The sequence below is a fragment of the Odocoileus virginianus genome, unplaced genomic scaffold, assembly GCF_023699985.2.
Source record: "Odocoileus virginianus isolate 20LAN1187 ecotype Illinois unplaced genomic scaffold, Ovbor_1.2 Unplaced_Scaffold_18, whole genome shotgun sequence".
Lineage (NCBI taxonomy): Eukaryota > Metazoa > Chordata > Mammalia > Artiodactyla > Cervidae > Odocoileus > Odocoileus virginianus.
This window is the reverse complement of record NW_027224280.1, coordinates 803,666-830,563: the sequence shown is the minus strand read 5'-3', so window position 1 is coordinate 830,563 and position 26,898 is coordinate 803,666. Positions and strand designations below refer to the sequence as shown.

Genomic DNA, 26,898 nt, shown 5'->3' with positions numbered 1-26,898 from the left:
ATATAACATACATATATGCAATGTATGCATATAACATACAATAGGAAATATATATAACATTATCATATATCATTTAGTAGTGATACATCCACAATGTTGTCAGCCATTTCCAACTCGTTCCAGACATGTTCATCACCTAAAAAGAAAGGCCTGTACTCCTTAAGCAGTATATTTTTAACTTTTATTTTTTAAAGCACAGCATGACTTCATGTATTTAAAAAACATTTCCCCACCAATTTCCTGGCAGTGCAGTGGTTAGGACTCCATGCTCTCACTGCCAAGGGTGCAGGTTCTGTCCTTGGTCCGGGAACTAAGTACCTGCAAGGTGTGGAGAGGCCAAAAAATTAAAAAATGCCCAAACCTTCTGCTCATCACCACCCCCAATCCACAAGTGGGTAGGCGGGGAAGACCGCACTACAAAGCAGCCAGTGAGGACCCACCGTCGGGCCGCAGAACCCGCGCAAGTCGCCCAATTGTCCCAGCAGCGACCCCCACGGGGACCCTCCACGCGGTCTGCCCTGGGCTCCACCTACACCGCGCGTTCCTGTGCCCGCTCGCCTGCGGCCATGCAGAGAACCTAGAAGTGCGCGGCCCGAAGACTTGGAGAAAAGGCTCTTGTCTTGGGGTGGGGGGTGCGGTGGGGAGTGCCCAGGCTCGCCGCGGGGCTCCCCTCGGTGCGCCAGGCGCTCCAGGTCGGGCGTCTTCGCCACCAGATTGCGCCCAGGGCCGGCTCTGAGTCACGGCTCGCCCCATGCCTCTGAGTCTCCGCCGCCTTGGCCACCGCCGGTGCCGGGTCCCTCGCGGGCGGGGAAGGCGGAGTCTGCTGGGAAGGCGGTCGGCTGGGTCAGCACTTCCTAGGCCTCTGTGCCGCCCTCCCATCCACCGCCGAGGCGGAGCCAGGGCCGCGCCCGCCCGCCGGGAAGGGTGAGGCCGGGGAACTGGCCTCGACGGGGCGGTCAGCGTATCGGCAGCGTCTTCCTCTGCTGTCTCCTTCCGTCTCTGGCCCAGGCCAGCGCTGCGATTCCGTGGGGGCTGTCGCGATCAGCCCACAGAACAGAAAGGTGTGGAGACGACCCGGTCTGCGCAGGTATGGGCGCCCGTTGGCTAGAGGGGGAAGGAGAAAGTGGCCCCCAGCCTGGGAAGGCCAGCCGGGAAGGGGATTCCAGGACTGGGGCTCAGGGCTGGTGTTGGGAGACCTGACCCGCTTTGAGATGAGGCCAAAGTGTAAGTGAAGTCGCTCAGTCGTGTCCGACTCTTTGTGACCCCATGGACTAGTCCATGGAATTCTCCAGGCCAGAATACTGGAGTGGGTAGCCTTTCCCTTCTCCAGGGGATCTTCCCAACCCAGGGATCAAACCCAGGTCTCCCGCATTGTGGGCGGATTCTTTACCAGCTGAGCCACAAGGGAAGCCCAAGAATACTGGAGTGGGTAGCCTATCCCTTCTCCAGGGGATCTTCCCGACCCAGGGATTGAACCAGGGTCTCCTGCATTGCAGGCGGATTCTTTACCAACTGAGCTATCAGGGAAGCCGTGAGGGCAGAAACTCTAGTTCTTCTGGTCCTACCCCCTCCTGGGAGCCCCTGGCCCCAGAGCCTCCAAGCCTGCCCTTGCCTGCCCAGGGCTGCCTAAAGACCCAAGGGCATCCCAGAATAGGCACTGGAGCAGGAGCCCAAACTAGCATGAGTGACTCTAGCAGGTGGCTAGAGAGAAACAGGCAGGGGGCCCAGACAAGGAGAAAGTGAGCCCAGGGAGGAAGGTCACAGAGGCACCAGAGAAAAGCCAGCAGAGGGAAGTAGCCAGACTGACATGGCTGTATAAGGGTGACACCAGCAGGAAGTGGGCCTTTGGTCGCAAAGAGTCGGGACATGACTGTGGCTGACTTGAATCCAGCAATTATACTGCTGGGAGTTTGTCTTAAAGATCATGTCTGGCAGCTGGAGAGAAAGAAATGCACCAAGATGGTCCTCCTGGTTGCTGATGGTGGTGAAAAGGTAGAATCAACTCTAAGGTGTTGAACCCCGGTGTGCTGCTGGTGGGAATGGAAGATGAGGCAGCCACTGTGGAAAATAGAATGACATTCCTCAAAAAAAAAAAAAAAAAGAGAATTACCATTTTATTTTTGTTGCTCAGTCGTGTTCGACTCTTTGCGATCCTATGGACTGCAGCACACTAGGCTTCCCTGTCCTTCACCATCTCCCAGAGCTTGCTCAAACTCATGTCTGTTGAGTCAGTGATGCCATCCAACCATCTCATCCTCTGTTGTCCCCTTCTCCTCCTGCCTTCAATCTTTCCCAGCATCAGGGTCTTTTCCAGTGAGTCGGCTCTTTGCATCAGGTGGCCAAAGTATTGGAGCTTCAGTTTCAGCATCAGTCCTTCCAATGAATATTTAGGACTGATTTCCTTTAGGATTGACTGGTTTGATCTCCTTGCCATCCAAGGGACTCTCAAGAGTCTTCTCCGGCACCACAGTTTGAAAGCATCAATTCTTCAGCGCTCAACCTTCTTTATGGTTCAACTCTCACATTGGTACATGACTACTCAAAAAACCATAGCTTTGAGTAGACTGACCTTTGCTGGCAAGGTAATGTCTCTGCTTTTTAATATGCTGTCTAGGTTGGCCTTAGCTTTTCTTCCAAGGAGCAAGTGTCTTTTAATTTTATGGGGCAGTCACCATCTGCAGTGATTTTGGAGCCCAAGAAAAGAAAGTCTGTCACCATTTCCATTGTTTCCCCATCTTTTGCCATGAAGTGATGGGACTGGATGTCATGATCTTAGTTTTTTGAATGCTGAGTTTTAAGCCAGCTTTTCACTCTCCTCTTTCACTTTCATCAAGAGGCTCTTTAGTTCCTCTTCACTTTCTGCCATTAAAGTGGTGTCATCTGCATATCTGAGGTTATTGATATTTCTCCTGGCAATCTTGATTCCAGCTTGTGCTTCATCCAGCCCAGCATTTTGTATGATGTACTCTGCATATAAGTTAAATAAGCAGGGTGACAATATACAGCCTTGATGTACTCCTTTCCCAATTTGGAACCAGTCCATTGTTCCATGTCCAGGTTCTAACTGTTGCTTCTTGACCTGCATACAGATTTTTCAGGAGGCAGGTAAGGTGGTCTGGTATTCTCATCTCTTTAAGAATTCTCCAAAATAAGAATTTTCCACAGTTTTTTGTGATCCACACAGTCACAGGCTTTAGTGTAGTCAATGAAGCAGGAGTAGATGTTTTTTCTGAAATTCTCTTGCTTTTTCTATGATCCAATGGATGTTGACAATTTGATCTCTGGTTCCTCTGCCTTTTCTAAATCCAGCTTGTATATCTGGAAGTTCTCAGTTCATGTACTGTTGAAGCCTAGCTTGGAAATTTTGAGCATGACCTTGCTAGCATGTGAAATGAGTGCAATTGTGTGGTAGTTTGAACGTTCTTTGGTATTGCCTTTCTTTGGGATTGGAATGAAAACTGAAAACCGAACTCTTCTGGTCCTGTGGCCACTACTGAGTTTTCCAAATTTATTGGCATATTGAGTGCAGCACTTTCACAGCATCATCTTTTAGGATTTGAAATAGCTCAGCTGGAATTCCATCACCTCCACTAGCTTTGTTTGTAGTGATGCTTCCTAAAGCCCACTTGACTTTGGACTCCAGGATGTCTGGCTCTAGGTGAGTGATCACACCATTGTGGTTATCTGGGTCATTAAGATCTTTTTTGTATAGTTCTTCTGTGTATTCTTGCCACCTCTTCTTAATATCTTCTGCTTCTGTTAGGTTCATACTGTTTCTGTCCTTTATTGTGCCCATCTTTGCATGAAATGTTCCCTTGGTATCTCTAATTTTCTTGAAGAGATCTCTAGTCTTTCCCATTCTGTTTTTTCCTCTATATCTTGCATTGATCACTGAGGAAGGCTTTCTTATCTCTCCTTGCTATTCTTTGGAACTCTGCATTCAGATGGGTATATCTTTCCTTTTCTCCTTTGCCTTTCACTTCTCTTCTTTTCACAGCTATTTGTAAGGCCTCCTCAGACAACCATTTTGCCTTTTTGCATTTCTTTTTCTTGGGGATGGTTTTGATCACTGCCTCACTGTACAGTGTTACAAACCTCCGTCCATAGTTCTTCAGGCACTCTGTCTATCAGATCTAATCCCTTGAATCTACATGATCCAGCAGTTTCACTTCTGGATACTTAATGAAAAGGATTGAAAGTAGGAGCTTGAAGAGATATTTGTAGATTCATGTTCACAGCAGCATTATTGACAGTAGCCAAAAGGTAGAAGCAACCCAGTGTCTATGGATAGGTGAATAGATAAAATGTGGTCCATCCATCCTGTAGAATGTTATTTAGAATTTCAAAACAGCATTCTGAGACCTGCTACATTGTGGATGTAATGAGGACAGTATGGTCAGTGAAATCAGTCACAGACAGCTACTGTATGACTCCACTTGCATGAGGTGCCTAGAGGAACCAGATTCCTAGAGACAGAAAGTAAGGATGGTGGGGGCCACAGGCTGGGGGAGGGAAGGGGGGTTATTGTCTAATGGGGACAGAGTTTCAGTTTGGGAAGATGAGAAAGTTCTGGAGATGGATGGTGGGGATGGTTGCACAACAAGGTGAAGGTGCTTCACGCCACTGAACTGTGCAGTTAAAAATGGTTCAGATGGTAAACTCGATGCTATGTGTATTTGATCGCAATGAAAAAGAACAAGACTGAAAAAGAGCTTCCGACATACATACTGATGTTGGAAGGTATCCACAAGGAAGAAAGGTAGGACATGTGTGATGGTGGCAGCACGGGGAAACTGGTTCTGGGTAGCAGGATGAGCATCACTTTCTCTGTTGCATATTACCATGTCCTTCTGGAACTAGAACTGTGCGCAACTGGGACCTGAACCTGGGGCAACCTGGATTCCTCTGGAGGGTTCCAGAAGCCCATACACAGCCATGCTCTGCTCCTGCTCCTCCTCCTGGCCAGTGGGGCTGAGACCTTTCACATCTGTGCCTTCAATGCGCAGAGGCTGACACTTGCCAAGATGGCCAGGGAACCTGTGCTTGATACCTTAGTGAAGGTCAGTTCATCCCTGCAGGGGAGCCGGACCCCTGAGGACCATGACCCAAAGCCCCTAGCCCTGTCTGACCGGGGGCATGTCCCAGAGAAGAGGGGGACATCAGGAGACATGGTGTGGCAATGTGGAACAGCACCTTCCTTCCCTGTCATTGGCCTCAGTCTCCTCCTCCGTGAAATGGGTGCAGTGTTGATGGCGATAGCATTCCATCTTCTCCCAGGGCTTTTCTAGCCTCATGGCTCTCTTGGGGCTGCAGCCAGCGTGTTATGACACTCATGGCCACACCACTTCCCGGTCCCCAGAAAGACCACCCTTCTCCCTGGGCAGCTGGCCCTGAGCGGGACTAGCCTTCCTGGTTTCCTGCAGATCCTGGCTCGCTGTGACATCATGGTGCTGCAGGAGGTGGTGGACTCTTCTGACAGTGCCATCCCCCTTTTGCTTCGAGAACTCAATCGGTGAGGAGGGCTCTGTGGGTCTTAAGGGAGGCTCCCCCCACCAAGAGCCTCAGGGTTGCTGACCCCAGCTCCCCTTTCCTGGCAGATTTGGTGACTCTGGGCCCTACGCCTCCCACAGCAGCCGCCTGCTGGGGCGCAGCACATACAAGGAGAAGTACGTGTATATCTACCGGTGAGCACAGACAGAGACTGAAGCAGCCTGGACGCTTGGTGCCGTGTAGTAGCCCCAAGGGTGGCCCTCATCTTCACATCGTACTTCTCATCAGAGGTGTTATCCTGGGGTCTTCCCGTCCTCTAGCCCAGACAGCTTTGGTGCCCATGTTTCCCTCCAGCAGGATGCCTTCCTTCCCCAAGCATAGATGTGGGCACCCCATGCCGCCCCCCTGTGGAAGCCACTGGGGCTCAGGGCAAGGGTGGCCCCCTCTTTGGGAGTGACTTGTTGCAGCTCCTGGGAAGAGACTCCCTGGGCACCTGTCTTGAGTCCTGGGCAGATGCAGTTTCTGGAAACAGCCCTCAATCCCTGGGAGGACAGCCTGGGGGTGTCAGGATTGAGAGGGCAAGAGTGGCAGTCAGGGATGGAGACCTGCTCCTCTATATAGATGAAATTATATAGTATCTAGAACTCACTCCGAAATGATGGGGGGACAGAGCCCTGCCCATACACCAGCCCCACTCCTAACCATCTCAGAGTGGAAATTGATCTGAGTGTCCATCAGTCGATGAACAGGTAAATGAAAGGTGGTCTCTACACACAGTGGAGTATCATTCGGCCTAAGAAGGGAGGAAGTCTCAGCCAGGCTGCAGCCCGGATGAAGCTGGGACACACGTGCTAAGGGAAAGAACCAGTCACAGAACACTACGTATTATTTGATTCCATTCGCATGATGTGTTCAGCAGAGATGGAAAACAGATCAGTGGCTGAAGGGGAGGGGAAAGGAGACTGCTCATGATTGATGCTTCTTTGGCGTGCTAAGACTATTCTGAAATTGATTGTGGTGATGGTTGCACAACTTTGTGCGTTGCCACTGAACTGTGCATGTTAGACAAGGTGCTTTTATAGTAAGTGAATTCTAGTTCAATCTAAAAGAAGTTCTAGAAAGAAGGGCTGGAAGGCTGTGCTTCCATGAAATAGAGCTGCTGGTGGTGGGTCCCCCTCCCTGAGTACCAGTTCTGATGCCGGCACTTGCAGACCAAGAGCAGTGACACGGGGCCACTGCTTCTTGTCCCTGGTCCACCAGGTCACATGAGGCAGAGGTTCGGGACTCCTACGTGTACGAGGATCAGGATGACCTCTTTATCCGGGAGCCCTTTGTGTGCTGGTTCTCTTTACACAGCAAGGGTAAGAGGAGGGGGTAGAACGGTGGTCCTACTATGGGGGAGCAGGAAGCGGGGTCTGGAGGGTTCTGCCGGGGGGGGGGGGCGGGGGGGTGGTCGGTCATCTGGCAGGGACCGGGCCGGGGAGGGCCAGGAGTGGCTGGGAGCCCTGTGTCCCTGTGATCTTGCAGTTCTTCCCAGCCTGGTGCTGGTCCCACTGCACACCACTCCGAAGGCCGTGGAGACAGAGCTGAATGCCCTGTATGACGTGTTTCTGGATGCTTCCAGGCGCTGGCAGACCAAGGTAAGGCTGGGCCGATTCTATGGAGGGAGGAGGGCCAGAGCAGCTGGGTGGTCGGGCCCAATGGCTGTCTGCATCTCCAGGATGTGATCCTGCTTGGGGACTTCAATGCTGACTGTGCGTCACTGACCAAAAAGCGCCTGGATGACCTAGTCCTTCGGACTCAGGCCGGCTTCCACTGGGCTATCGCTGACGGCGTGGACACTACGGTGCGGGCTAGCACCCACTGCACCTATGACCGTATCGTGCTCCACGGGGAGCACCTCAAGGGTCTGCTGCGTGGCGCGGCCGCCTTCGACTTCCCCCAGAGCTTTGGGCTCACTGAGCAGGAGGTAAAGCAGTGGCGAGGCCACAGTGGGCTCCCCAGTAAGCCCCTCGGGCCTGAGACTGATGCTTTGTCTCCCCACTCCCTGCCCGCCCCCAGGCCCTCAACATCAGTGATCACTACCCTGTGGAGGTGGACCTGGCCCTGAGCTGGGCAGCACATGGGGTCCAGCCCCCTGGCCTGGCCACTCTGTGGCTGTCACTGCTGCTGCCCCTCCAACTGGGCCTGGTGGCCTGAAGCCACCGCGTACCTGCTGCCCCAGTGTGAGGACTGTCCTGTCTTCTGGACTCAAAGCCCTGCCCTGCTCCTAGCCTGCCCTGGTGCCACCCCTCTGTGTGCCTTCACTTTGGGTGTGTCCTCTGGTCGGGCCTGTGCCTGCCTGTCATCAGAAGGTGGAAAAGGCAGGTGGGGCCCTGGGGCTGGACCCATGCCACTTGTCCCCAGGGTAGTGTCAAGAATGACAATAGGCTGGGGTAGGGGGTTAGGGGCTCAGGAGAGGTGATCTTGGCTCAAGGGCAGGGCTCAGAGAAGGGAATCAACAGATCAAAGGATTTTATCCTGAGAAAACCATCCACTCAAGAATAGAAAGCCAGATGACACAGACATTACATGTGTGTAGCAGACGTGCCAAAAGGTCATCTTTAACATACACAAGACTCCTAGGAAACAGTATTAAGACCCCAGGAGATACAAAGATAGAGATCAGCAGTTTATACACACACACACACACACACACACACACACACACACATAAACTAGAAAACAACAGGAGATACAAGGGTAGAGATCAGCAGTTTACAGACACACACACATAAGAAAACAACAGCAAGTGGTCAAACTCATTGTAATTTAACTAGATGCTGTTAACACCTCTGGCCAAATCCATGTTCAGAACCACAATGCAATCTGGCCCCTACCACTCAGGGTGTGGTCAAGCACTGCCTAGAAGAGGCTGGTCACCAAGGCTATAGATGCACACAAACTATCTACAGAAACCAGTTATCATGTAACCATTATACTTTGTAAATGTGCAGTCCTATGGGTGGTGGTGGGGGGTAAAAGGACACAGAGCAAAAGTTAATAGCCCCATTTAGTGTGTTGTCAGCACAGAACTCTTCCCCACCTCCCTTTTCCAGAAAACAGACCTCATTAAAAATCTGGACATCAGATCCATCATACTGTGAACTATCTGTGATCTAGAAACATCTACTTGAGGTACAAGGGTGGCTCAGCTAGTCAAGAATACGCCTACAATGCGGGAGACCTGGGTTCCACCCCTGGGTTGGGAAGATCCCCTGGAGGGCATGGCAACCCCCTCCAGTATTCTTGCCTGGGAGATCCATGGACACAGGAGTCTGGCAGGCTACAACCTCCAAGGTCACAAGAGTCAGACTCAATTTAGAGACTAAACATTTCTACCATAGCAACTTGATGTCAGGGGTGGTGGCCCTGAAAACGAAGTCCTATAAGGGGTGGTAGACTAGGCTTAGGATGGGGGAGGGCAACAAGGTTTCTCAACAATTCTAAAGACAGGAAAAGGTGGTTAGGCACGACAGATGTTTACTCTAGGGCTAACTGGATGACCCCCACCTCCAGGGCTGTCTGGTGAGATTCCACAGCAGCCTAAGGCCAACATTAGACCAAAAGCCCTTTTCCATCATCCAGGGTGTGTGCTTCAGTGTTCCACGTACAGGTCGGGACTTCAGAACTGACTGCCTGGGGTCAAGGCATGTACCTCACTGACCTTACAGTCAACTGGCCAGCTTGTCAGCCTTCTTCTGAAATGACAGCAACCCTTGGGGCTTCCAGAGGTTCCCCACCCACCATGAATTCAGATGCAAAGACAGATGGACAGGAAATAGCATTTATTGGTGAGCGTGATTAAGGAGGGAACAGAGCTGATGCTCATGAGTGCAGGGCCCGCCATTTGTCCAGGGGACCACGATTAGGGATGTATTTGACCCCACAGCCGTCCGGGATGAGTCGCTTTTCTGCCACCATGTTCTCAAATTCATCCGCATTGAACTTGGTAAATCCCCACTTCTTGGAGATGTGGATCTAGAGAGAGAGAGAAACAACTGAATCATGGGCCCTGAGGCCAGGAGCAGAGAAAGGGGAGATCAAGGCTGCAATGTTCCTTACCTTCTGACGGCCAGGGAACTTGAACTTGGCCCGGCGGAGGGCTTCAATCACATGCTCCTTGTTCTGCAGCTTGGTGCGGATGGACATTATGACCTGGCCAATGTGGACCCTGGCCACTGTGCCCTGGGGCTTTCCAAAGGCACCGCGCATACCTGTCTGGAGTCTAGATTGAGAAACAGCAGGCCAGTCATGAATGCCCACTAGGAAGAGTTGTCTCCAAGGTCCCTTAGGGCTACCTGTACAGGCAACAGGTTGCATACACTACCAAGGAGGCTGCTGTTTGCAGCCATTGCACACTGGGCCCCCATGGGGAAAAGAGCACAGTCGGCTTAATTGGCTGCAAAGGACAGAGAACTGAAAAACAGACTAGCTAGAGTCCCTGCAAGGTGCCATTGGACTCCTCTGAAAGCCAACTGATCTATGACCACCCCAGCAACCTGCTTGCTTGCAGGTTATGTCATCAGGTGCAAAGAGGAGCTATTCCCCCAGAAACAGCTTGCAATGTTGCCCAGAGCCATGATGCCTTTTGAGCTTCTTTCTGGGACTCTGGGTTGTTCAATGTCCACTGAGGCCCACTTGCTAGCACTTTGGCTCGGCTTTGCTGTGGGTCAATCTCTGTGGGGCCACCTCTCTGCCCTGGTTGATGAAAATCATCAAGCCCAAAGTAGAGGTCTCAGGATGCAGCTCACCTATCAGCTCCAGCGCAAGACAACATCTTGTTGATGCGGATGACATGGAAGGGGTGGAGCCGCACTCGGATGTGAAAACCATCTTTGCCACAGCTTTTCACCATGTACTTGTTGGCACAAATACGGGCAGCCTCCAGGGCTACGGGGAAGACAAAATGCCACAGAAGCATTTACCATGACACTCTGTCTTGGTGGGATGAGTTTAGCAAACCGGCTAATGATTGGGCACCTGTGATTAATAAGCTGATCATTTCAGTGCAGTGAGTTCCAGGTTTGGCTGGGGGGGAAGGGCACATACAAGGAACCCGGCAACACTAACAAGGAAGTCTGCCTCACCTTCAGAGGAGAGCTGCTCATACTCATCTGACACCATGTGGCCACAGAGTGGGAACTCATCCACTTTGGCCTTCTTACGCCCCAAGTCGAAGATGCGGATCTTAGCATCTGGAAAAAAAAAAGACAAGACAACCTTGCTTAGTGTGGGAGTCCCGTAAGAAACTAGGTCATCCAAACCTGTTTGGAAGCTTTGTCCCTACTTACCAGGGACACCTCGGCAGAAGCGGGACTTTGGGTACGGCTTGTTCTTACAATACCGGTAACTGCAGGGAGGAGGACCCAGATTAGAGAGGATTCATAAACGAGCTCTACAACATGCACGTTGAAAATTTCACACATGTTAATCTCCAAGCTTGGTCTCCTTTACAGGAAATGGGCGCTAAAGCAAGTCACCCATGACAGGAGATTAACAAATAAAATACCATCCTCAATCCTGTTGTTTCAAACGTCATATAAGGCTAACATTCTGAAATGCACTTTCTCGGTTTAAATAGAAAATTGCACAGTTCAAGCCATCCACCTAAATGGACCTTGGAGCACGTGGCATTAAGTTCGCCTCCAAGCAATGTGAAGGGCTCCCGGCGCCCCCTGCAGGGCCGAGGCGGCTGAAACCACTTTTCCGGGACTGCCGTTGGCATCCGAGGCGCCCACATCGCACGTTGCCTGGAAATAAGATGGGAATGGTACACAGAGGCCCCGAGTGGAAACTAAGCCGACTAATTTTCAAGTCCAGAAGGCGGGATGCAAGGTAGACATCGTGTGTACCCCTACAATGGGGCCATCGTATGCAAAATTGGGTCAATCCACCGCTAAAACAAAATGGAGGAAGACCTCAAGTGACCTGGAATGTCTCAGAGAATACGCAGAGTCCGTCCCCAGGACAGAAAAGCCGCACCAAGGAGACCCCACCCCACTGTTACTTTTAAAGGTTAAATGGCTGTCCTCTCGCTTTCCAGCAGTGAAAAAGCATGGAGTAGCACTCACCACCGGGCGGGGCGGCGGCCCATGGCGACACCAGGATCTTCAGTGGCTACAATGAAACAAAGTCGGAAGAGAAGTCGAACACAGGTATTAAACTAGAAGAAATGGCAAGGGCACAGCCACACCCAGAGCCCGCGACTACTCACCGTGCCGAAGGGAAAGAGGCGCTCCCACCCCTGCGCAGGTCTTATATAGGCAGCCTATCTTCACGCGTAGGAACCATAGAGTCCAGGCGAGGACGCATAGACGCTCTATCAGACTTCCGGACCATAGATGCAGCGATGCTCTGCGCCTGCGTGCGGTCGGAGCTGAGCACATGCGCAGACCGAGAAGGCGGCTGGGCTCCCGACCGCGGGAGGCCAGCTGGCCAATGGGGCTTCGCCACATCGGCGCGAGAACTCAGCTTCCGGCTGGCCATCTTGGGCGTAGAGCTCTTGCCCGAGGCTTTGCCGTAACTGTGAAAGACGTTATGTTCCTAGAGTTGAAAGAAGTACTCTCAAGTGGGGGTTTGCGGCGGCCACGTGCGTGTTCCCGGGCATCGCGGAGCCTGGGACAAGCCCTCTCCGCCTTCCCCAGCGCCCCAGAGCTCGGCAGGGACGCGCCCGGCTGGAGGCTCAGCCTGCATTTCTTTGTCGACCGGGATGCCGAGGGGGAAGCCCGCCCCTGTCTCAGCCCCCCCAAAGAGTCTTGAACCCACTTGTCTGTGAGCAGTACCCATGTCCCCCTTCTCTGAAGACCCAGGGCAGGGAGGGGGAGCAGCGCCAACCCCAGGTGGTCTGCGCCTTCCCGCGAGAAAGGCCAAGGAAGAGACGCCACCGAGATCCAGGGATCAGGAGACCCCACTCGAGCCCCGTTGGGCCTACCCTGTCCCTTGCAAGAAATGAGACGTTGTTCTCCACAGGGTGCTTTGGAGAAGGGGATAGTAAGCTGGTGATCCCCCTCAGATGGCAAAGGAACACTGTCAGTCCTGGGCTGCGCCCCAGTCCTGGCCTCTGAGAGCTACCTTAACTGGTACTCCTGGGAGATTCCACACTCCCAGGGCCCAGAATCTGGTACTCAACGCTCCATACCCCCCAAAACACACACACCCCCGCGATGCGGTATTTTCTGTTCCCTGCCCACTGAATTCCAGCACCTCCTAAGTGTGCCTTTGAAATGTTTACAGATAAAGCAAGGATCCTTCCCCCACCAATCCAAGGATAGTATCCAGAGAAGTGTGCAGAACTAATGTTCCTACCACCAGGGATCTAAACGTCTGCCAGAGGGGCCCAGCCTTCTAGAGGTGAGGACCACAGGAAGGTAAGGAAGTTTTGAAGGCATCCCCATGTCACTTGACAGACGTGACGCACCTCTTCTCCAGGACGGCCTGTCACTTTAGTGCATGGGTCCTCTAGGAAGGCGTGGGAAGATTTGCTGTGTGCACTTCCAGCTGTGGCACGGGGTCTTTCTTAGGGAACATGATCTCTCATTCCATCCAGAGGCCTTATCTCTGGAAATGGGGTGAGATGTGACTATCCGTGGGGGCAACTCAACTCAGGTTTTTGGCTCCCGAGAACTAGAACATTTAGGGTTTTATAGTATACATCAGGCAGAGCTGGATCAGCTGTTGATACTGTTCACTCACTCATGTCTGAATCTTTGCAAACCCATGGGATGCAGCTTGCCAGGCTCCTCTGTCCTCCACTGTCTCCCAGAGTTTGCTCAAGCTCATGTTCACTGAGTCAGTGATGCTATCCAACCATCTCATTTTCTGTCACCCACTTCTCCTGCCCTCAGTTTTTCCAACATCAGGGTCTTTTCTAGTGAGTTGGCTCTTCGCATCAGGAGAAAGGATTGGAACTTCAGTTTCAGCATCACTCTTTCCAATGAATATTCAGGAGTGATTTCCTTTAGGATTGACCTTTTGGGTCTCCTTGGAGTCCAAGGAACACTCAAGAGTCTTCTCCAGCACCACAGTTCCAAAGCATCAATTCTTTGGCGCTCAGCCTTCTTTATGGTCCACTCTCACATCCATACATGACTACTGGAAAAACCATAGCTTTGACAATATGGACTTTTGTCAGCAAAGTGATGTCTTTGCTTTTTAATATGCTGTCTAGGTTTGTCATAGCTTTCTTTCCAAGAAGCAAAGGTCTTTTAATTTCATGGCTGCAGTCACTGTCTGCAGTGATATAGAGCCCAAGAAAATAAAGTCTGTCACTATTTCCAATGTATCACATCTATTTGCCATGAAGTGATGGTACTGGATCCCATTAACTTTTTTTTTTTACTTTTTTTAAACTGTTTTTTGAATGATGAGTTTTAAGCCAGCTTTTTCACTCTCCTCTTTCACATTCATCAAGAGGCTCTTTAGTTCCTCTTCACTTTCTGATGTAAGGGTGAGTAGTGTCATCTGCATATCTGAAGTTATTGATATTTCTCACTGCAATCTTGATTCCAGCTTGTGCTTCACCCAGCTGGGCATTTCACATGATGTACTCTGCATAGAAGTTAAATAAGCAGGGTGACAATATATAGCCTTGACGTACTCCTTTCCCAATTTGGAACCAGTCTGTTTTTCCATGTCTGGTTCTAACTGTTGCTTCTTGACTGCATACAGATTTCTCAGGAGGCAGGTAAGGTGATCTGGTATTCCCATCTCTTTAACAATTTTCTACAATTTGTTGTGATCCACACATAAAGCTTTAGCATAGTCAATAAAGCAGAAGTAGATGTTTTTCTGGAATTCTCTTGCTTTTTCTATGATCCAACGGATGTTGGCAATTTGATCTCTGGTTCCTCTGCCTTTTCTAAATCCAGCTTGAACATCTGGAAGTTCTCGGTTCACGTACTGTTGAAGCCTAGCTTGGAGAATTTTGAGCATTACTTTGCTAGTGTGTGAGATGAGTGCAATTGTGTGGTAGTTTGAACATTCTTTGGCATTGCCTTTCTTTGGCACTGGAGTGAAAAATGATCTTTAGCAGTGCTGCGGCCACTGCTAAGTTTTCCACATTTGCTGACATATTGAATGCAATACTTTCACAGCATCATCTTTTAGGACTTGAAATAGCTCAGCTGGAATTCCATCACCTCCACTAGCTTTCTTCATAGTGATGCTTCCTAAGGCCCACTTCACTTTACATTCTAGGATGTCTGGCTCTAGGTGAGTGATTGCATTATTGTGCTTATCTGAGTTATTAAGACCTGTTTTGTATAGTTCTTCTGTGTATTCCTGCCACCACTTCTTTTTTTTTTTTTTGCCAATTAGTGTTTTTATTTATTTATTTATTTTTTATTAGTTGGAGGCTAATTACTTTACATCATTGCAGTGGTTTTTGTCATACATTGAAATGAATTAGCCATGGATTTACATGTATTCCCCATCCCGGTCCCCCCTCCCACCTCCCTCTCCACCCGATCCCTCTGGGTCTTCCCAGTGCACCAGGCCCGAGCACCTGTCTCATGCACCCAACCTGGGCTGGTGATCTGTTTCACCCTAGATAATATACATGTTTCGATGCTGTTCTCTTGAAACATCCCACCCTCGCCTTCTCCCAGAGTCCACAAGTCTGTTCTATACATCTGAGTCTCTTTTTCTGTTTTGCATATAGGGTTATCGTTACCATCTTTCTAAATTCCATATATATGTGTTAGTATACTGTAATGGTCTTTATCTTTCTGGCTTACTTCGCTCTGTATAATGGGCTCCAGTTTCATCCATCTCATTAGAACTGATTCAAATGAATTCTTTTTAATGGCTGAGTAATATTCCATGGTGTATATGTACCACAGCTTCCTCATCCATTTGTCTGCTGATGGGCATCTAGGTTGCTTCCATGTCCTGGCTGTTATAAACAGTGCTGCGATGAACATTGGGGTGCACGTGTCTCTTTCAGATCTGGTTTCCTCGGTGTGTATGCCCAGAAGTGGGATTGCTGGGTCATATCTGCCACCACTTCTTAACGTCTCCTGCTTCTGTTGGGTCCGTACCACCTCTGTCCTTTATTGTGCCCACTGTTGCATGATGTGTTCCCTTGGTATCTTTGATGTTCTTGAAGAGATCTCTAGATTTTCCTGTTCTATTGTTTTCTCTGAATTTCTTTGCATTGATCACTGAGGAAGGCTTTCTTATCTCTCCTTGCTGTTCTTTGGAACTCTGCGTTCAGATGGGTATATCTTTCCTTTTCTACTTTGCCTTTTGCTTCTCTTCTTTTCACAACTTATATAAGGCCTCCTCAGACAACTGTTTTGCATTTGTGCATTTCTTTTTCTTGGGGATGGTCTTGATCACCACCTCCTGTACAATGTCATGAACCTCCGTCCATAGTTCTTCAGGCAGTCTGTCTATCAGATCTAATCCCTTGAATCTGTTTGTCACTTCCACTGTATAATCATAAGATTTTATTTAGGTCATACCTGAATGGTCTAGTGGTTTTCCCTACTTCCTTCAATTTAAGTCTGAATTTTGCAATAAGGAGTTCATGATCTGAGCCACAGTCAGCTCCGGGCTTGTTTTTGCTGACTGTATAGAGCGTCTCCATCTTCAGCTGCAAAAATATAATCAGTCTGGTTTCCATTTTGAGCATCTGATGATATCCATGTGTAGAGTCGTCTCTTGTGTTGTTGGAAGAGGGTGTTTGCTATGACTAGTGCATTCTCTTGGAAAAAATATATACTTAATCTGGTTTCAGTATTGACCATCTGGAGCAGGGTGCCCAACTATTTCTTCCCTAGAGGCGCTGTGGTCTTTCAGAGCTTTTCAGGGATACTAATGTTCCTGCTCCAATGGCTGTGTCAGTGCCTCACAGAAAAGAGCTGATTTCTCTCTCCCTAAGCTTTTGGATATGTACAAAATGAAGCAGGGCAAAGGCTAACAGTTTTGCCAAAAGAACACTGGTCATAGCAAAAACCCTCTGACAAGAACACCAGAGATGACTCTACCCATGGATATCAACAGATGTCAATACTGAAATTGGATTTATTATATCCTTTGCAGCCAAAGATAGAGAAGCTCTATACAGTCAGGAGAAACAAGACTGGAGCTGACTGTGACTCAGATCATGAACTCCTTATTGCCAAATTCAGACTTAAATTGAAGAAAGTAGGGAAAACCACTAGATCATTCAGGTATAACCTAAATCAAATCCCTTATGATTATACAGTGCAAGTGACAAATAGATTCAAGGGATTAGATCTGATAGACAGAGTGCCTGAAGAACTATGGACAGGGGTTCATGATATTGTGCAGTAAGCGGTGATTGAGATCATCCCCAAGAAAAATGCACAAAGGCAAAATGTGTGTCTGAGGAGGCCTTACAAATAGCTGTGAAAAGAAGAGAAGCGAAAGGCAAAGGAGAAAAGGAAAGATAAACCCATCTGAATGCAGAGTTCGAAACAATAGCAAGGAGAGGTAAGATAAGAAAGCCTTTCTCAGTATCACTGCAAGGAAACAGAAGAAAGCAATAGAATGGGAAAGACTAGAGATCTTTTCAAGAAAAATTAGAGATACCAAGGGAACATTTCATGCAAAGATGGGCACAATAAAGGACAGAAACAGTATGGACCTAACAGAAGCAGAAGACATTAAGAAGAGGTGGTACGAATACACAGAAGAACTATACAGAAAAGGTCTTAATGACCCAGATAACCATAATGATGCGATCACTTAACTAGAGCCAGACATTCTGGAGTGCAAAGTCAAGTGGGCCTTAGGAAGCATCACTATAAACAAAGCTAGTGGAGGTGATGGAATTCCAGCTGAGCTATTTCAAATCCTAAAAGATGATGCTGTGAAAGTGCTCCACTCAATATGTCAGCAAATGTGGAAAACTTAGCCGTGGCCACAGCACTGCCAAAGATCAGTTTTAATTCCAATCCCTAAGAAAAGCAATGCCAAGGAATGTTCAACCTACTGCACAATTGCACTCATCTCACATACTAGCAAAGTAATGCTCAAAATTCTCCAAGCTAGGCTTCAACAGTACATGAACTGAGAACTTTCCAGATGTTCAAGCTGGATTTAGAAAAGGCAGAGGAACCAGAGATCAAATTGCTAACATCCACTGGATCATAGAAAAAGCAAGAGAATTCCAGAAAAACATCTACTTCTGCTTTATTGACTACACTAAAGCCTTTGACTATGTGGATCACAACAAATTGTGGAAAATTTTCAAAGAGATGGGGATACCAGACCACATTACCTGCCTCTTGAGAAATCTGTATGCAGTTCAAGGAGCAACAGTTAGAACCAGACATGGAACAATGGACTGGGTTCCAAATTGGGAAAGGAGTATATTGTCAATATCCAGCATCAAGGCTGTATATTGTCACCCTGATTATTTAATTTCTATGCAGAGTACATCATGCAAAATGCCGGGCTGGATGAAGCACAAGTTGAAATCAAGATTGCCAGGAGAAATATCAGTAAATTCAGATATGTAGATGACCCCACCCTTATGGCAGAAAGCTAAGAGGAACTGAAAAACCTCTTGATGAAAGTGAAAAAGCTGATTAAAATTCAACATTCAAAAAGCAATGATCATGGCATCTGGTCCCAAGACTTTATGGCAAATAGATGAGGAAACAATGGAAACAGTGACAGAGTTTATTTCGGGGGCTCCAGAATCACTACAGATTGTGACTGCAGCCATGAAATTCAAAGATGATTGCTCCTTGGAAGAAAAGCTATAACAAACCTAGACAGCATATTAAAAAGCAGAGACATTACTTTGCCAACAAAGGTCCATCTAGTCAAAGCTATGGTTTTTGCAGTAGTCATGTATGGATGTGAGAGTTGGACCATAAAGAAGGCTGAGCACCGAAGAATTGATGCTTTTGAACTGTGGTGTTGGAGAAGGCTCTTGAGAGTCCCTTGGACTGCAAGGAGATCCAACCAGTCCATCCTAAAGGAAATCAGTCCTGAATATTCATTGGAAGGACTGATGCTGAAGATGAAGCTCTAGTGCCTTGGCCACCTGATGCAAAGAACTGACTCATTGGAAAAAAGACCCTGATGCTGGGAAAGATTGAAGGCGGGAGGAGAAGGGGATGACAAAGGATGAGATGGTTGGATGGCATCACCGACTCGATGGACATGAGCTTGAGCAAGCTCTGGGTGTTGGTGATGGACAGGGAAGCCTGGCATGCTGCAGTCCATGGGGTCACAAAGAATCAGACACAACTGAGTGACTGAACTGAACTGAAGCCTTTGTATTCTTTCCTCCACCTCCTGTCAGGGCTCTTCTGGCATCAAAACCTATGAAATGCAGGTCAGCAGTAGGTCCAAGTATCAGTCAGCCACCCATGTGAACTGTGTGCTAGACTACACAGCAGCTGCATGTCCTAATACTGATGCTTTCAATCAGAACCCTCTAGTAAATAGACCTCTAACAGTTAATCCACTTCATCGATTAGCACAGCTCACCTACTGAATCGAACTTCCTGAGAAACTCCTACCAGAAATGTGCGAATAAAGTTAAGCTGGTAGATAGCAGTGAAGTCTGGAAAATATTTACTGATGTATGAGCTATTTCCTGAAGGGTCAGACTTTGTGTCTGTCCCCTCAATCATGCAGTAATCGGACCCCACTTATAGGACTCATGGCAACAGGACGTGGTGGCAGAGGGTCTGGAGGACAGTCAGTGTCCCCTTGCAAGGGATCAGCACCAGGTGAGGTAATGACACAGTCCTCAAAGGACAGAACACCAGCCTTCCAGACACAGCTGGGCAAGCTACTTCCGTCTGCAAGGGAGGCTCTGGGGGACTGGGGGCTTGCCCATTGTCAGCTTCCACTGAGGGCAACCAGATATCCCGAGTCGCAGTTTCAAGGCCCCACTCGGCCACGCAGTGCCCTGCCTTTTACCTAGGAAATGCAGAGAGGCTGGGGATTCAAGCGACCTGGGGATTCTGCAACTGACACGGTGGAATGCTGTGTTTGATTTCCAGTCCCGTCAGCCCAACAGGCACAGGGGAATTTGCAGGCTGCCATGGAAGAGCTGTGGCTGTCATCCTGTGACTTGAGCTGAGAGGTAAGGCAGGTGTCCTTGTCAGTTTCCTCCCAGGGACACTGCAGTGACTGCACAGCCCAGCCTTAGTCCCTGGCATTCCCTCCATGACAGTTCAGGGTAGCAGCTGCTCTGGCTCCTCGGGCACTTGCTGTCCTTGGCCCTTCACCCCATTCGAGTGCAGGGGGCAGCATGGTGACTGCTGAGACCCCCGCAGGTCATGGATGCCTCGAGCCCAGGTGGTCACTCAGGGATGGCTCGGAGGGCTGAAGGCACACAGTGAGTACAGGAAGCAGCTGTCACCCCAGACCCAGAAAAGAAGGGAAGGGGTTGATGTCATCAGAAGCCCGGAAGCCAGGATGAGGGGCCACGAAGACCGGCCCATCTCTCCTAAAGGTCACTGCCTTGTCATCTTCTGAGTCATCTACATGTGGTTTGATTCATCAGCTCAGATTTTTATTTCAAAGACTGGTTTTGTGTCTAACATCTAAAGTTCTTTTTTCATTTTAAAATCCGCCTGGACTTTAAAAATTTGTCTTACCTTTTTGATTCCTTCTTGTGTATCTACTTTTTTATTTTTAATTGGAGGATAACTGCTTTACAATACTGCATTGGTTTCTGTCATACATCAACATGGATCAGCCATAGGTATACATATGTCCCCCTCCCTCTTGAACCTCCCTCCCACCTCCCACCATGTATGTCTCTTTTGGTGTGTCTCAGAAGCTAGTGAAGATTTGGGGAGTTGCAGTAGGCTTCATTCACAGGAATGCAGACAACTGGTAAATATCCATGAGAACTGCTCTCTGATCTCATGAGAATTCAAAGGTACTGTCTATTTCAAAGTCCCCCCTGATTAGGCACAAGAGTACAGGTGTTTCTCTTTCTTACCTCCTTCCTTTATAGACTGGTCCAAGGCCCGGGGATATTCACTGGGACTCACCTCCGATGCCTTCAGGACAAGCTGATGTGCGATACGATGCCCCAGGAACCTCCTTGGAAGCCAAATGGAGAGCATAGCCTGGAAAAGGGCTTCCCTGAGAGCTCAGTTGGTAAAGAATCTGCCTGCAATGCAGGAGACCTCGGTTTGATTCCTGGGTCAGGAAGATCCGCTGGAGAAGGGATAGGCTACCCACTCCAGTATTCTTGGGCTTCCCTGGTGGCTCAGCTGGTAAAGAATCCACCTGCAATGCGGGAGACCTGGGTTCGATCCCTGGGTTGGGAAGATCCCCTGGAGAAGGGAAGAGCTACCCACTCCAGTATTCTGGCCTGGAGAATTCCATGAACTGTACAGTCCATGGGGTCGCAAAGAGTCGGACACGACTGAGAGACTTCATGTCACTTCACAGCCTGCAAAAGGAGGTCAGGCTTAGAGGCCAGTGTCCTTAACCACCCCTCCCTGCTGCTAGCTAGAGATTCAGAACAAACTGCTCAAGCCTTCCATGTCCTCATTTGCTCATCTGGAGAAGGGGTTGACATGCTACTGACTTCCTAGGGCCACCGCGAGGCTGGGATGGGTGAGTCCAGGCCTGTAGCAGACACTCCCAGCCCTTACTGAAAATTATATCATCTGGCTTCTGACAGTGATGCCCTGGGGACATAACAGGGCCACTCCTCTCTTTGAGGGACCAGCCAGCGTTCCATGAGGATGGGTGGTGTCTTCAACATGGTTCGCAGACCAGTCTTTAGCTGGCCCTCTGGGAGTCCTGAGTCGGAAGCCAGAGGTGAGGCATCCCTTCTGGGAGCATGTGCTCTGCCAGGAGCCCAGCAGTACGACTGCAGTGCCAGGGTCAGGGGGGAGCCTCCCTCAGCCAGTGGTTTGCTGAAGCCCCACTGTCTGTGGCAGAGGGATGGAAGCCCCTGCTTGCAGATGATGGGGACCGGTCTTCTCCTGCTCACTCAGACCCATGCTGGGATGGACCCAGTTCTTTGACAGCCTTGTCCTTCCTTCTAACCGTTGCAGGCGACCATTCAAGAGCACTGGTTTTAGGTGGATTCTTGGTTCTTATTTGTGCTTTCCCCATGGATCTCGCTTGCTCACCTGCAGGCCACCTATGCATTTAAATAATATAATACTCTCTTCTCAGTATACGTTTCCTCGTCTTTTCCCCAACTGAGCTGGCATCCCAGGAGGGCAGGGGCTGGGTGTCTGAGAGGCACTGGCCCCAGTCCTGCCCTACCTAGCCTGGGATCATATGACCCCCCCCACACACACACACACACACAGTAGTGGGGCCTGCAGGACAGCAAGAATCAGCCAGCCTGGGTCCACGAAGCATTGGGTGTGGGAACTCGGAAAGTCTGCCCTGTGTCACATGACTCTCCTCACTTGAGGCAGGACAACTTTGTGCCCAAGATACACAACCCAGAAATCATCAATCCAGTGTTTAATAATTTGGTCACATAAAACTGTGTAACTACTTGACAGCCAAAACTGGCTGGCCTAGTCTTTTGAGACAAGAGATGGGAATTCCACAGTGGTCCAGTGGTTAAGACTCCATGCTTCCACTACGTGCTCAGTTCAATTCTTGGTCTGGAAATTAAGATCTGGCATGCCATGCTGTGCAGCCAAAAAAGGAGAGAGATCCCTTTCTTCTGCGGCCGCTAAGGTGCTTGGTCCTTCCGAGAATCCAAGGCCATTTTGGGGTGAGGCCCTCACTTCATCTGGAGACTGGCACCGAGCCAGCAGCCCCACCGAGCACTCACCCGCACCATGGCCTCTGTCTCGGAGCATCCTTGCACCTACTCGGCCCTCATTCTGCCCAGTGAGGTGATGGTCACAGAGGATAAGATCAGTGCCCTCATTTAAGCAGCTGGTGTAAATGTTGACAGTTTCTGGCCAGGCTTGTTTGTAAAGGCTTTGGCCAGTGTCAGCATCGGCAGCTTCACCTGCCATGTGGGGGCTGGTGGACCTGTCCCGACAGCAGGAGCTGCACCACCAGAAAGTCCTGCCCCCTCCACCACTGCTGCCCAATCTGAGGAGAAGAAAGTAGAAACAAAGAAAAAAGAATATGAAGACCCTGATGATGAGATGAGCTTTGCTCTTTTTGACTAAACCTCTGTAGTAACTTCCCTGGTGGCTCAGATGGTAAAGCATCTGCCTACAATGTGGGAGACCCAGGCTCAATCCATGGGTTGGGAAGATCCCCTAGAGAAGGAAATGGCAACCCTCTCCGGTACTCTTGCCTGGAAAATCCCATGGATGGAGGATCCTGGTAGGCTACAGTCCATGGAGTCGCAAAAAATGAGACATGACTGAGCAACTTCACTCACTTTAATAACACATTCAATAAAAAGCTGAGCTCTTTAGAGAGAGAGAGACTGAGAGAAAATCTCTGCAACATGTGGAACACAGGGCTAACTAAGCCCTGCTATATGCCTATCAGGGTCTTTTGGGGAGGCAACTGCTTAGTATCAATGAACACGGTAAATGCCCATAGGTTTTCACCTGGTAGTTCCACTTAAAGGTAATATCCTGAGGGAGATTTACACATTTTCAGAGGTGCTAACAAACAAACAAGAAGAACAGAAAAGGTAACACTACATCAGTTGGGGATTTGTTATGTAAACTATAGCACATGTGTTCTGTTCAATACCTTGTGGCCAGAGATGACATGAGCTAGAGTTTTGTGCACTGACAAGGAAGACTTTTGCAAATATATTATTGCTAGTTAAAATCACACTGAATGTACAGGGTGTGTGTGTTTTTTTTAACCTGAGTGAAGAACTATGTAGGTGATCCCATAGAAGAATATAGTTAGAGGTGAGAAACAGAATTGTTAACAGTATTGCCTAAAACAATGTTTTGTAAAAATCTTCAGTTATGTGCTTTAAAAATATCTGGGGTGGTAAGGAAAAATGGTCCAGCCACAGTGGAATGCAAATTGGCAGTTTCTTCTAAGGCTAATTGTCCACTTCCTAAGGACACAGCACTTGCACTGCTAAGCATTCATGCCAAAGAAATGGAGAATTCTGACCACAGGAAAGCCTGGATACAAATGTTCAAAGCAGATTTTTTCTAGAAATCTAAAAGTGGAAACGGGCAACATGTCCTTCAGTGAATGAAGGCTTGAACAACTGTGGCTGATCCACACCAAGGAAGAAGCCTAGCAATACAAAGGGAAAACTGACTGCTGATACCAACTAACTATTGATTGAGATGGATGGATCTCAAGGGCAGTGTGTGATTAAAAAAAGGCCACCCCGTTATCAAACTGCATGGTTTCATTAATGTACTGACGTGTATGTGTGTGTGTGGCGAGGTATGCAGCATCATCCAGGAATCGAACCCAGGCCATTGGCAGTGGGAGTGTGGTGTCCTAACCACTGGCACGTGCGCGCACACACGCACACACAGAATGCCATTTCCTAGTGTGAGGTCCGACTGGATACACAACACGCTGATGCTGGGGCAACAACGGGAGGGGCATTTCCCTGTAACTTCCCGTGAACTTAACTCCTTCAGAATACAAGCTCACACCAAAGGCACATAGCAGGGCTTGGCGTGTACACTCGCATGACTCTGCACGGAAAGTCTGGATCTCTCCGCGGGGAAGTCCAAGGGCCCACAGCACGCCCGCCTAGGGACTGAGGAAAGAGCCCAAAGGCTGAGCGGAGGGCGGAGCTCACGAGATCGGCCTGCTTTGACTGGGCCACAGAGGTGCCCGTCACAAAGAGGGACGGGAGGGTTCGGCACTGGAGGGCGGGTCTTCTGAGGAGTCGAGCATGGTCATTGGTAGAGTCAGACGGAAGAGGTGGGCAGGAGGGCAGTGCTCCATGGCTTCCGGTGGGCGGACTGAAGCGGGGAGCGAGAGACGACGGCCGCTGGGGCGGTCAGGGCGGGGCTCGAAGCGCGGAGACGGCCCCCTTGCTCCGTGTCCCCGCCCTCCATCTCAGTACTCCACCGCACTCCCTCTGGGTCCTGGGCGGGGTCAGAGCCCCGCAGTTCACTGGGTTGTGCGCCCTCTCTTGGGGGAAGGCGAAAAGACGCTTCCCCCGAGCCCAGGGCCCTGGAGACCTTGGGGATTCCGTCGGGGCCTCACCCCCCGCTCCTGGCAGGACTCCGCCTGCTGTACTGAGGGCGTCTGGCCCTCGAGATGACCCGGGACAGTGTATTGGGGGAGCCCAGGGACCGGGTGAGCGGGGACGGTCGGCGGCAACCCCACCAGGATGCTGCCAAAGAGCAGGGTCAGGGGGTCTCCACTCGGCCCCGCCCTCCAGTCCTGGCATCTGAGGGCGGCCTTGGCCCGAGTTCCTGATTCCTTCCACCATCCCAGGGTCTAGAATCTGGCCGCCTCCAGCCGCCCCCACCCCTTGCCCGGCCCACACTGTTCCACCACTCGTGAGTGTGACTGGGACGATTCTCTGTGAAGCCCGGATCCTCCTCCCTTCCCCCCTGCCCCACACGGAGTAACAAGGGAGAGGTGGGCAGAGCTGAGCCCAGTGCCCAGAAAAGCGGAGTCGGGCAGGGGTGCCATGCTTCTGGAGGTGGGGAGGGCCCAAAGTAACACAGTCTTCCCCCTGTCACTCGACAGGTGTGGCCCGCTGGGAGGGAACCTTGCCCAAGCACTCCTGTTATCCAGGACCGCCTATGGTTGCAGCCCTCAGTGCCTACTGCCTGCCTCTCCCCTGGGAGGTCAAGGTGAGTGAGCCCGGCAGGGAGAGAAAGCCCATGGCTTCCCTAGGAGTGGGTGAGATCAGAAACCATTCATCCTGATGGCATCTGAGGGCGGCCTTGGCCCGCGTTCCTGATTCCTTCCACCCTCCCAGGGTCTAGAATTTGGCCCCCTCCATCCATCATGCTGGAAGGGGCGTGAGAACACCTGGAAGGCTCACTCAAAGCCGGCCGCAGGGCCCCGCCCTAGAGTCTCTGATCTTGCACATCTGGGGTGGGGCTTGAGCATTTGCGACTCCAACAAGCTGCTGGTCCAGAGACCCCACAGTGAGAAGCGCTGCTCTAGAGGCCCGAGACTCCTAGGTGTGTGCCCCCTGCCCTCCTCCCGGACTGGCTCTCTGCAGGGTCCCCACGGAGCTGGGAAAAGCCAGGAGGCTGGTGGCTCTGGCGAGATCTGGGGCTTCCCGTTGAGCAGTCGTCACCCTTCCCTGCCTGAAGCCGAAGGAGGGGACTGTCCACAGACCAGGCAAGATCAGGTGTCAGGTTTGTCGAGTTGCTCAACAGCTCCTCACTTGGGCTGATAACATCTGGACACGTAGGAGGGTGGGGCGAGATCAGATCCAGTGGCTGGGTGTGGGGATGGAGGAACTATCTGATGAGCAGAGGAAAAAGGCATGCATGTCGAGCTCAGGGATGGGAAAGGAACATCGGCCCTGAGACCAAGTGTGGGTCTAGGGGAGCATGGAGACCCGAAGGGCTTCCCAGGTGGTGCTAGTGGTAAAGAACTCACCTGCCAATGCAGGAGACGTGAGGAGATGCGGGTTCAATCCTTGAGTCGGGAAGACCCGTGGAGAAGGGCATGGCAACCCACTGAAGATTCTTGCCTGGAGAATCCCATGGACACAGGAGCCTGGTGGGCTACAGTCCATGGGATTGCGAAGAGTCGGACACGACTGAAGCGACTTAGTACACATGCACGGAGACCAGAAAGGAGGTTGTCTGCCCAGGAACTGCCCTGACAGCTGTCTGGTCTGCAGGTGTGGTCAGCCTTCTCTTGCTGGTGGGAAGCCACTGCCTTTCCTGCCACACGTTCCTCACCAAGAGGGTCTCCCAGCTCTTGGGTGATGCTGCCCAGACCTGCTCAATGCCCAGCTTTGAGCTGGGCACCACCCACTGCTTTGGCCAGTCTTTGCCGAAGACTGGTCTGTCTGTGGCTCCAGGATGGCCCACCATCCAGTTGGAGCTGCAGATCAAAAGCAATGCCAGTGTACAACTGCCCCATGTGCCAAGAAGCAGCAGCTCTGGGACCCCAGCCCCCGAGCACATTCTGGCTGTGAGATCATTTCGGGGGGTAGGGGGGGCGCTTTGGTTGGCATTTTCCAAGGCCACTCCTCCTGCACCCTTTTCCTTTGGGTCGCTGATCTTTTCTTATTGACTGGTTCAAGTTCTCTATACATTAATGATATGAGCCCTGAGTCACATCTTGGTACTATTTTTTGGCCCACTTTGTCACTTGTCTCTTGACTTTGTGGTTTGGGGTTTGTGTTTGGCTAGGCAGACGATCTTAGCATTTGTGTCATCAGACTTTCCAGGCTCTTCCTAATGGTTTCTGGGGTTTCTTGTCAGTTTGTTTGCTGCCAACTGACTTAGGGTGATCTTCTCCATTTAAAGTCATCGTGTATAAGTTACCCATTGCTGAGTA

General features: G+C 50.3%; 3 protein-coding genes, 1 long non-coding RNA gene, 1 other non-coding gene and 1 pseudogene across 9 annotated transcripts; 3 read left to right on the top strand and 3 right to left on the bottom strand.

Annotated features, from left to right (window-relative positions):
• Positions 1 to 167: 167 nt before the first annotated feature.
• Positions 168 to 903, bottom strand: LOC139033566 (uncharacterized). The gene is made up of 2 exons (XR_011486115.1): positions 534 to 903; positions 168 to 318 (listed from the first exon to the last, which is right to left on the bottom strand). It is a non-coding gene; the product is annotated as an uncharacterized lncRNA (long non-coding RNA).
• A 30-nt stretch (positions 904 to 933) lies between these two features.
• On the top strand, positions 934 to 8,625 carry DNASE1L1 (deoxyribonuclease 1 like 1). Of its 5 annotated transcripts, XM_020893816.2 has the most exons (8): positions 934 to 1,087; positions 4,861 to 5,060; positions 5,424 to 5,512; positions 5,598 to 5,684; positions 6,751 to 6,851; positions 7,018 to 7,130; positions 7,211 to 7,459; positions 7,552 to 8,625. In XM_020893816.2, exons 2-8 carry the CDS (start codon positions 5,025 to 5,027, stop codon positions 7,687 to 7,689), a joined length of 813 nt encoding a protein of 270 aa, XP_020749475.1. In that variant the 5' UTR covers positions 934 to 1,087; positions 4,861 to 5,024; the 3' UTR covers positions 7,690 to 8,625. The 5 variants fall into 5 exon arrangements, with proteins under 5 accessions (XP_020749475.1, XP_020749478.1, XP_020749477.1 ...); XM_020893819.2 differs by lacking the exon at positions 4,861 to 5,060; XM_020893818.2 differs by lacking the exon at positions 4,861 to 5,060 and having other exon boundaries at positions 935 to 1,087; positions 5,360 to 5,512.
• A 669-nt stretch (positions 8,626 to 9,294) lies between these two features.
• On the bottom strand, positions 9,295 to 11,715 carry RPL10 (ribosomal protein L10). The gene is made up of 6 exons (XM_020893820.2): positions 11,604 to 11,715; positions 10,824 to 10,882; positions 10,620 to 10,727; positions 10,284 to 10,422; positions 9,595 to 9,757; positions 9,295 to 9,510 (listed from the first exon to the last, which is right to left on the bottom strand). Exons 1-6 carry the CDS (start codon positions 11,624 to 11,626, stop codon positions 9,358 to 9,360), a joined length of 645 nt encoding a protein of 214 aa, XP_020749479.1. The 5' UTR covers positions 11,627 to 11,715; the 3' UTR covers positions 9,295 to 9,357.
• LOC139033571 (small nucleolar RNA SNORA70) lies at positions 9,803 to 9,937 on the bottom strand. The gene has a single exon (XR_011486122.1). It is a non-coding gene; the product is annotated as a small nucleolar RNA SNORA70 (small nucleolar RNA).
• Positions 11,716 to 11,901: 186 nt separating the features above from the next.
• LOC110143853 (large ribosomal subunit protein P1 pseudogene) lies at positions 11,902 to 23,773 on the top strand (annotated as a pseudogene).
• Positions 23,774 to 24,307: 534 nt separating this feature from the next.
• Positions 24,308 to 26,671, top strand: LOC139033565 (uncharacterized). The gene is made up of 5 exons (XM_070462928.1): positions 24,308 to 24,322; positions 24,384 to 24,717; positions 25,117 to 25,223; positions 25,601 to 25,739; positions 25,999 to 26,671. The coding sequence occupies exons 1-5, from the start codon at positions 24,308 to 24,310 to the stop codon at positions 26,028 to 26,030; spliced, it is 627 nt and encodes a 208-aa protein (XP_070319029.1). The 3' UTR covers positions 26,031 to 26,671.
• Positions 26,672 to 26,898: the final 227 nt, after the last annotated feature.